Here is a 9,441-nt window from a genome sequence, read left to right as displayed (position 1 = left end):
AGAAGTTTCTTGGATTCTTTCTGGCCATTTACTCCTCCCAGCATTCCGAAGCCCAACAGTAGGCTATAGAGTCGTGCAGTGACACGTCCTAAAATCATAAATCTTTCGATTCGATTTATGATTATAAAATTATAAAAGTAGGGTAGACATGTGGAGATTATCCGACTGAACAAATCGTGATCCGTCTCTTAAATGTGTGTCAACCGCAGACATTATTTCAAGCTATTTTCCAAAATCCTACGGCGAAATTGCATAGCTTTTTTGTCGAGGGAACCAGAAGGAACTTACTTCCGGGTTTTAGGACGCTTCACTACACCACTCTATTACTATGAAGTAATAAGTACAGTACTTGAGTAAATCTACGTAATTACTTTACATCACTGAATCAAGCCATAGGCCTACCTCACCTCAACAGCTGCTTCAGCAACCTCTACTTCCAGTTGGGAATCGTGCACTCGCTCTCTGCCTATACCATTTTGGGTACAAAAGCGACGGATATTTGTTTGGGAGAACCCTTTTGTTAAGCCACATTCATACTGGAGATGATCGGATATATTTTGATAAGTATAACCATCTTTTATCAAACTTTGTATAACTTCTCTGTAGGCCAACAAACTGGACTCCTTTATTATTAATAAGGAGGGTGACTATATTTCCCGCGATCAAACTTTCCTGTCATGCGCACAGCAGTCCTGGTGTAAATTGATGGTACATTTACGGCACCATGCCGTAAATGCACCCTGTGTAATGCACACATTACCGCCAAGAACGACTTGTCGGACACGGCGATAGCAATATATTGTTAACAATAAACACGGAGATGGAGTCATACTTTCTTTTCAGAGGCAGCCAGCGAGTTACTCTTAAAATAGACGACATGCGCGTCGACAGAATCAGGCGCATTTTTCAGGTATTTTTAAGAGATCCGTGATTAATTATTGATTGAACAGGCACATGGTGTGTTAACGTCTAACAAGCTAACCTTGTTTCAATAGCAATAAAGCTACGAGTCGTCTGGACGAGAGAGTCAGTTAATCATTCAATTTAGATATCACATTGTAAATGGGGAAGGATATTATTAGGATGTTATCCTTAATTTGGTGCACAAAATAGACATGGCATGAAAAGATGGGAAAAGATTCAATAATAATTATTTTATATGAACTGTTTTGCACAAATAACTGCATAACTCTAATTGAACTTTGCAGAAGCAAAGCAAGAAGAAACTTCAATAACTTAAAAACAGCATTTACTTGGTGACAGCCCTGAGACAATTTAGTCGTACAGTCCAGCAAGACATTTATTTAGATACTGAGGTCTGATATAGGCATACAAATAATCTTGAGGATTAACTACTAACTGCATGTTTTTTTAATACAATTAATAAACCACTACCACCATTGAAGAAACGACACAAAGGAAGAAATTATGCAAGGAAACACATGGAAAGAAACAAAGAACAATGTAGTGATTGTTTAAAAATAAATTGTGAAATATATATAACCTGTTATTTTCTTTTAGGTCAACGCAGGTAGCCTTTTCATCACTGATGCCACCAACGTTGCGGTGTTTCCATTGGATAGTGGGTGTTTCTGCTCCCTGGACCTCTCTGATCACGGTCATTATGAGGTTCATGGGGAAAAACCTGGGGAGACTCAAAGGATCCAGACAGAGCCAGCTGAGTCACGGCCGTTTGCTTTTCGTCATAGTCAGCCAATGTCTACTGCAAACATGAGTCAGTTGACTAGATCAATTAGCACCCCTCGGTCATTTCAAAGGTAATGAGATGCCCATTTCATACGTTGGCATGCTTTAGAATGTTACGTTTTAGTCCATGCTGCTAACTAAATGTGTGTCACTGTTCTTTTTGCATTACAGGTCAATACATGTGTCAGAAATAATGGATGGAAAGATTGTTTCCACAAGGGTGGTCATGATCAGATTTGTTGAATCAGAGGCAAGCGTTCCACTGATCACAGGAAAAGTGAATGTGGCCATGGGAGACAGTGAGGAGTACATCCTTACAGACGCCGTTGGGAATGAAATCGTTGAGTCTGAAGGGACAATTGGTAAATATAAGTATTCTATATTTCATTTTCATTTGTGCAAAAGATAAGGGTCTGAAAGTGCTATCAGTACAACAATGTGCCCCTTTTAACATTTTATTTTCACGTATCTTTACTCTTTATTTCTCTCATAAAGGGTCTTTGTACTGGAAGCCGAATGCAAGAAAGATCCATGCTGTTGAGAGCTCTGCTTTCAGGCAATGGCGTCGAAGAGGCTCAAGAAGCAGGTGTGGTTGAATAACAAAACTGATTTTGTCTGGAGAAGGTTTGAACTGATCTATCAATAGGGATAATAATGTAATGTGTAAAGAAGGGCTAGCACTCAAACTGAAGGGTCACGATATGCAGCATTTCACTTTATTTTACTCGCTAACAACAGACTGGCAAAACCCTCTCATTATTTGAAAAAGGCTGCTTTCTGGCCATTTAGCATTTTTGCAGCTCAAGGGCTATATACGTTTGCCATCTGGGGCAGACATGCATAAGCATGTGCTTCACTGTAGCACACCTCAGTACTCTGTGGGTCAGCACATGGTATGAAGAGTCACAGTCAACAATCAGCATTTATAAACAATATCCTTTAAATGTAATTTCAAGAAATGAAATGTTTCCACATGCTCTTGTTTATTTAGCATCATCTAATTTGCCATGGAATACATAACTTTCTTTAATCTCTAATAACATGAAGAAAAAATCTTAAATGACTGCTAATACTTAAACTATTTTCAAAATGTGACAAAAACAGAAATGAGCTATCTGAAGTCCACACACTGAGCAACAAGGTGGAGGAACTGCTGGATGCATCCCACGGCCTGGAAGAAGTCACCAGGAAGATTTCTGACATAGTGGCAGCCAGCCAGGACTTGGTAGCACCAAGGCCAGAAGTCAAACAGGCATTTAGCTGTTTGATCTGCAGAGGTATTGTTTTCCTCCTCTCTTTGAATAATGCTCAGTGTAACAAACAGTATTTTAAAAATAAAACGTATAGGTGCCGGATTTTCATATTATTCTAAGTGAATCTTTTCAAATCTATTTCTGAACAGCATCTTTCTCAGTTTGAGTGCATGCTTCAGAAATACAGTCCATAACATCAATCAGTAACTATCAGCATATCTTTAAAAACCTGTCTTTTTTCTTTTTAAAAGACACAATGACTGGACCCATGTTTTCCTCCTGCTGCCGAAGCATCGTGGGATGCAGGCTCTGTGTGGAGGAGTGGAGGATAACATCTCCCCAATGCCTTAAGTGCAGGGATCAGGAGCCAGTGTATACCCAGGTTGCTGGACTGTCTGCAGCACTGGATGCTTTAAGGGACCTACCCTAAAGTGGACAGCAGTTCAGTCGTTTATTGTTAAGTTTATTGTTAAGTGGTGTGTGTTCAAATTCCAGGTTCCATGATATCATCATACAGAAAATTATTGTTGTAGTCTTCTTTAGCTGTATGACTTTAATTATTTTTAATTATTACCACATAATTAATCCAAATCTGTAAAGTTACTAAAGGTTTTAAATACATGTAGTGGAGTAAAAGTGGCTACGCTTTAAACTCTAAAATATAGTTACAGAAAGACAGACATATACATAGAAAGACAGACATACGGACAGACTTGTACGTATGAATATAATAATATACGTATATTTGTAACGCAGTCTAAAGGCAAAGACGTAGAACCCTTATTTTGAAGAGTACAACGCAAGCATAGGGTACCCTAGCCAATCAGAAGCAAGGAAGCGCTGGAGAAACACCCACTTATGGAAACGAAACATTGAGTGGTATACTTGTTTTAACAGTAAGAACAGAAAAACGAAAAAACGAGCTGAATTTCCGTTTTTTCATTTTGGGGCAAAATTGAAAAACAAAAAAGACCCGTTTCTGCTTTTTTTTTTTTCCAATTAGAACGAAAAAACAAACCGTTAAAACGTACCTTCGTCCATGGTGTTTGAGTTCTTGCAATTACGTTTCCTTTTTTGGTTGAACATTTGGTGAAATGTGTCGCTATGCTTAATTGGTTGAGATTTACTTTTATCCCCAAAGCTCATTATTTCCATAATAGTCTTTTATTGGTTGAATCTGGTCATTTATACACGCAATTCTTCACCCATGTGTCCGCGTTTCAAATAAATACTTTGACGTCTATTATATACCACACAAAAAAAACATACTTCCTGTCTAATACTCAAGTGCATCGAAAAGGTTCTGTACTTTTTTGAGCAAGCCTTTCAGTCTTCTTGCCGTTTAGTTAATGCACTATTAATACTAAGCTAATTTGTTACAGGCTATGCCCATAAATTATTTGTTCATCAGTCAAAACTATTCCGCTCTTTGTTTTCATCTATCTGAATGCCTGATATCAAGGTGTTTCAGTATCTAATATTCAGCTTTAATTCACTACGAGAAGCATCTCTGTGCAAATGGCATCCAAGTAATTGGTGTCCTGTTTGGTTGTTGCAGGAGGAATTCAATGGATGGAATGATCATCGACAACAACAATGCCTCAAATTTACTTTTTGTCCTAGCTTTAGTCATTTGCTGATGCTTTGATGTGATTTTAATGATGGTGCACCCAAATAGATTGCAGTCTGGTTTCAACTGTCTCCCTGATGCTCACAATAGAGACAAATCATTTCAACAACATTCAGAGCCAGAAGGCCCCCTCAAAAACATTGTACCTAAACTTTAAAAGCATATACATTGTAAAGTAATCAAGCCCTTATGCTCTATTACCTTCACAGTTAGCTTCTGACTCCTAAATCAGAAATAAAATAAACCTATATCAATATGTTCCTATAACATAGCTGAAAGTTCAGTCTACAAAGATAACAAATGAAGTAGTTTAATTGTTCACAACTTTGAACTTCAGTGTCCTTAAAACGCAACTAGATCTAGATGTATCAATGCCTGCAGAAAATATATCTTATTAGCTAGCACTGCCATGTATACATTTAAATTGGCGGCAGAGGTGATCAGAAAAAAATAATTATCAATCCAAGAAAATGTTGTAAAAAAGACTTGAACTTTGAAAGCAGCAATTATGTAAAGCATATCAAATATTTCTGATGAGAGAATATTTTTTTTTGTTCTTTGGGCTAGCTGAAAGTGCTGCATTAATCCTTCGTCTGGAAGTCAATGTTTTTTTGAACATGTTTGTTGTTAGAAGTCTGAAATCAGTTCACAGTTGCTAAATGGTGCCTGAATAAACCTCTCAAATTCATCACGCCAACAAGAGACTGCCTTTAGCTTAGCAGTAGTGATGCACAGCCATGCAGCCTTGATGAAGTTTGTTTATAGCTCTACGTTAGCAATTGAAGTATTATTTGAAGTATTAAAGTAATGTGTTATGGCAGGAAAGTTAAATCTGGTATATTCATTTAATGTCACTTTATATGTATTCATGCGTGTTAAATTTGAAGGGACAAAGTATATTTTTCCTCCCCAATATATTGAGGTGAAGTCTTTGTGTTTAGAAAGGGATGTGAGCAGGGGACATCCTTGTTTGGGGATAGCTCCAAAACTCTGGAATGTTTCCCTCATAAAAGAAGAGGGAGCGTTACACATGCTTAGGGCAAATGTGTGTGTTTTCATTGCAGTAAATATATGTGATGCATGATTAATGTTCAACTATACCTCTGTTTTTATTCTTTCATGTGTGGGTACTAAATGGCTACAAACATTGTGGAGAAATTAGCTTAAACATGTTTTATTACTCTATATGAAATGGAAGCAGCTTTTATGACAGGGACGAGAGAGCTGGGGGAGGGGACATTCTTCTTAAGATTTTCAGCATGTCAATTATCAGGGAAATCTACTTGTTTTAAATAGATGTGTGTGGTTAATTACTTTGTATTAATAATAACAGTATGTGTAAAGGAAGCTGGAAATATGCAATGTGAAACCTTTTATTTGAAGTAAGGATGTAAACAGTAGCTCAAATGGCTGGAAAGGCTGCAGGACAAATGAGTGTGTTCTCTATACTGAGCCTGTGTGAAGTTTGACTATTTGAAAAGCATCTCTAATACTGCTTAAGAGCATAGGTAATGTGTTCCTCGTTATTATTGATATGAAAGTAATTTACATGTATTACGTATATTTAGCCAACTATATCTTAAAACATACTTTTAACTTGTGTGTGGTAACCTGAGGGGGGGAAGATGGCCACAGAGACAAAGAGCCATAAAGGGGATGTGTGTGTGCTGGCTGCAAGATGTGAAATAAGATAAGGAAACTTGTTGTTTAGAGCAGGTTCGTTCCAGACTGGTTTTCGTCAAACTGAAAGAGACTTTTTGTTTCCGGGTTTCTTCTGCTGTGTCACGCTAATTGGGTACGACAGGCCATGTGTTGGTCTCTCCCAATAAGATGACCTCTGGGGGAAGCATTCACACACCTCCTCCTGTGTTTTTAGTATGAAAGCCTGTGTTTTCCTTTGGTTCGCGCTCTTGTTTTTGACTGGCCGTTCCTGAGACGTGTCTCACACGGTGGTAGAACCTGAGCCCGGAGTACTCTTCAGAGTGCCTTGTGAATAGGTGAAGTATTTGTATGTTTGTGCCATTAAAGCATATTATTGTTTAACCCTTATCCTGGCTGCTTTGAATTTTTCCTTCTTTTGAGAACCCGCTCATATAAGAACGGCACGGAGCAGAGATTCTGCCCCAACACTTTTTACTTCCGAGGTTCGCATTTACATTTCAAACATCACAAAGTGGGGTTAATATGTGGAGATATTTGAGCTGAACAAAACGTGATAAGTATCATAGTTTGCCACAAAGGTTACTTTCCTCAATATACCGAAATACAAAGGTGAAATCATGTTGTTTTTTGTCGAGGGAGCCCTTGCAATGCTTACTTCTTGGTCGGCCGACAAAAATACCTCATCACTGCACCACTCCATTGACTCCTTGTTTTACTGTGGAATACAAGAGAACATAATTTTCAATAAATAAAAATAGCTCCATTAATGTGGATTTCTTTTGGATAGAAGATTATGAAAATGTTCAGTTATTTTGTAATGTAATATCAGACCACTGCAACTGTCATAAGGTTGGGCACTTAACCATTAAAATAAAGACAATTCCATCTAGTATTTGGTTACAAAAATGTTATTGTTTCTTTTTGCTACTATTTTGTAACGTAGGTCTTATCCCTGAACGAATAAATTAAACTTTCTAGACACACAGAAACAGAGGGATAGCCCGGTGACCTAGCTACTGAATTTTACAAAGGAAAAATAATAATCAATCAATTCACTTTCAAAATAAAATGTCTGTATTTTTTTTAACTCCAAATAATAAATCAGTACATCAAACAAACAAACTCATGTCACAGACCATTTACCAGATAAACTTAACTCCAATACATACACAAACAAATCAGCCAAGTTAACTCACAAAACATCATTAAATCATGGGGATTGACTGTGAGTGAGTGTGGGGGAGGGGAGAAGTCTTTTTTGTCCTTTTGTGTAGAGTGCAAGCGGAGGAGAAATGATATTGGTGTAGTGAGAACCACTTATCTGAGGGTGACAGGCCAGAATGGGTTAACTTGGAAGGGGAAAGTTGAATGTTTCCCCAACAGCTCCTGGGTTCAGTGGCAAAAACTCCCAAAAAATAGCCTGATTCAGCTGATGAAGAATGAAGAATCCACTTTTCTCCTTGTTCGATTCCGATTTCCTCTTGCTTCTTTCTCCTTCTTTCGAATGACATGCTGTCCTCCTTTTAACAGCACACAGGTGCCAATCATTATCTTGATTGTTTCCTCCAGCTTCTCTCAGGGGTGCTTGATTAGCCACTCCCGTCTTTCTCAGGGAATCTGTAGGTGTGTTTGCTTTCTCTCTGTCCTGCTACAATTTAATGTCATTTTTCTGTCCCACATGTATTGTACATTTAATTATTTCACAGTAAATGCAAATGCTTTTTCATTGCTGCTGAATAAAAAAGGAGCCTTTACACTCCATGTGTAACAGGGGTGACACGTGCAAATTCCATCTTCACGGACACTCATGCGCCGTACGAACACAGCTTGATTATATAGCGAGCAAAATGTATTCCTGTCAGACAAACCCAACCAACAAAACCTCACACACGTACTTAAACAGCTGCATCGATGCACACACAGGCATGCAAACCAATTTGTCAACATGGCAGCTTATGTTTCATGCAGCCACACATACGTATACCTGTCAGCCCAGCTTTAGTGCAGATAAGTTCTTCTTTGCTCAAACAAACACACTCTGGAGCTCAGGTATTCGGGAGTTTACTGTAGAACAGTATGCTAGTGTAATTCAAGTGGAGTATCCATTAGAGCAGAGAACGAATCTTTTCAAAGTATAAGTCATAGTAATGAACCCGAGCAGAGCTCCCCACAGTCCATACATCAACGCACTGAACACATCAACTCTCCGAGACAAAGTGGTGCCGTAAAACCAGTGTGTCTTTGTAGAGGAATGTTTTGGTGCATTTTAAGGGCTATCTAAAATCTAATTAACTGTGGTAAGGACATCTCTGCGTGGTATATTTCACGATTTGACACCCGGATCTGAAGGATAAGCAGCACTGCTGAATGCGTTTCACCATTGCAATTAATAACCATTGCTTTTACTGCATGGTGCTGCATGATTTTCAATGATTTGTAACACTGTTTGCTTGTCATAATGGGCCACCAGCTAGACTGTGGAATAGTGTTGTGTATGGCAAGTACTCAATTATCGCAATAATACTTATACAATTCACAGACTTGCATTATATGTATGTTATAGATAATAAGAAGCACTTGCCATGACATCAATAAGTCCTAGTACCTAACAATATTAATTTTAGGTTAAAAAAAATAGCTAAGGCAAATGTTATGTTAATGGGTCTCCATGGTGCAGTTGGATTTTCACGTGATGGATCAACAACCTGGTTCTAGAACCTTAAATCCATATCTGTGATATTAATGTTGTCGTCCCATTATAGCAGTGTTTCACAAACTTTTTCATACCAAGGATCACTTAGCCAATAAAAGAACACTCGCGGACCACCTAACTCCACAAATATCCAAAATCACATCGTTTTTCTTGAACAGATTACAAATCGCCTGAAGAAGGTACAAACAAGTGATGAAGGTGATGCGCTGGGCTATATCATGCAATCGAAAGTGAAAGCTCCATTGCGGAGATATTCCCGTGGGAGTGTGGAAAACTTAATTTTATTTATTTATTTCAAATGTGAAATGTTACCAATATACTCACGGACCACCAGTGGGGCGCTCACGGACCACCAGTGGTCCTCGGACCACACTTTGAGAAGCACTGCATTATAGAGTGGTGCAGGAATGAGTCCTGAAACCCGGAAGTGAGTTAGCATTTTACCACTTCTTGTTCCCTCGTCTCTCTTTTTTACA

At 38.3% G+C, this 9,441-nt stretch overlaps 1 protein-coding gene across 1 annotated transcript; it reads left to right on the top strand.

The window, feature by feature from the left end:
* The first annotated feature begins 425 nt into the window (after window positions 1-425).
* On the top strand, window positions 426-6,915 carry LOC307031092 (uncharacterized protein). The gene is made up of 6 exons (XM_079667867.1): window positions 426-910; window positions 1,522-1,778; window positions 1,879-2,069; window positions 2,203-2,293; window positions 2,812-2,984; window positions 3,212-6,915. The coding sequence occupies exons 1-6, from the start codon at window positions 821-823 to the stop codon at window positions 3,388-3,390; spliced, it is 981 nt and encodes a 326-aa protein (XP_079523993.1). The 5' UTR covers window positions 426-820; the 3' UTR covers window positions 3,391-6,915.
* Window positions 6,916-9,441: the final 2,526 nt, after the last annotated feature.

This window comes from Notothenia rossii (assembly GCF_949606895.1).
Source record: "Notothenia rossii genome assembly, chromosome: 3".
Lineage (NCBI taxonomy): Eukaryota > Metazoa > Chordata > Actinopteri > Perciformes > Nototheniidae > Notothenia > Notothenia rossii.
The sequence above is the reverse complement of the archived record's forward strand: the minus strand, read 5'-3'. Positions and strand labels throughout refer to the sequence as shown.

Excerpts from the sequence above, each read along its gene's own strand:
- LOC307031092 (XM_079667867.1), top strand. The coding sequence starts at position 821 with ATGGAGTCATACTTTCTTTTCAGAGGCAGCCAGCGAGTTACTCTTAAA. Across the intron at positions 1,779-1,878 it reads ACCCCTCGGTCATTTCAAAG|GTCAATACATGTGTCAGAAA; the intron begins GTAATGAGATGC and ends TTTGCATTACAG. Across the intron at positions 2,985-3,211 it reads TAGCTGTTTGATCTGCAGAG|ACACAATGACTGGACCCATG; the intron begins GTATTGTTTTCC and ends TCTTTTTAAAAG.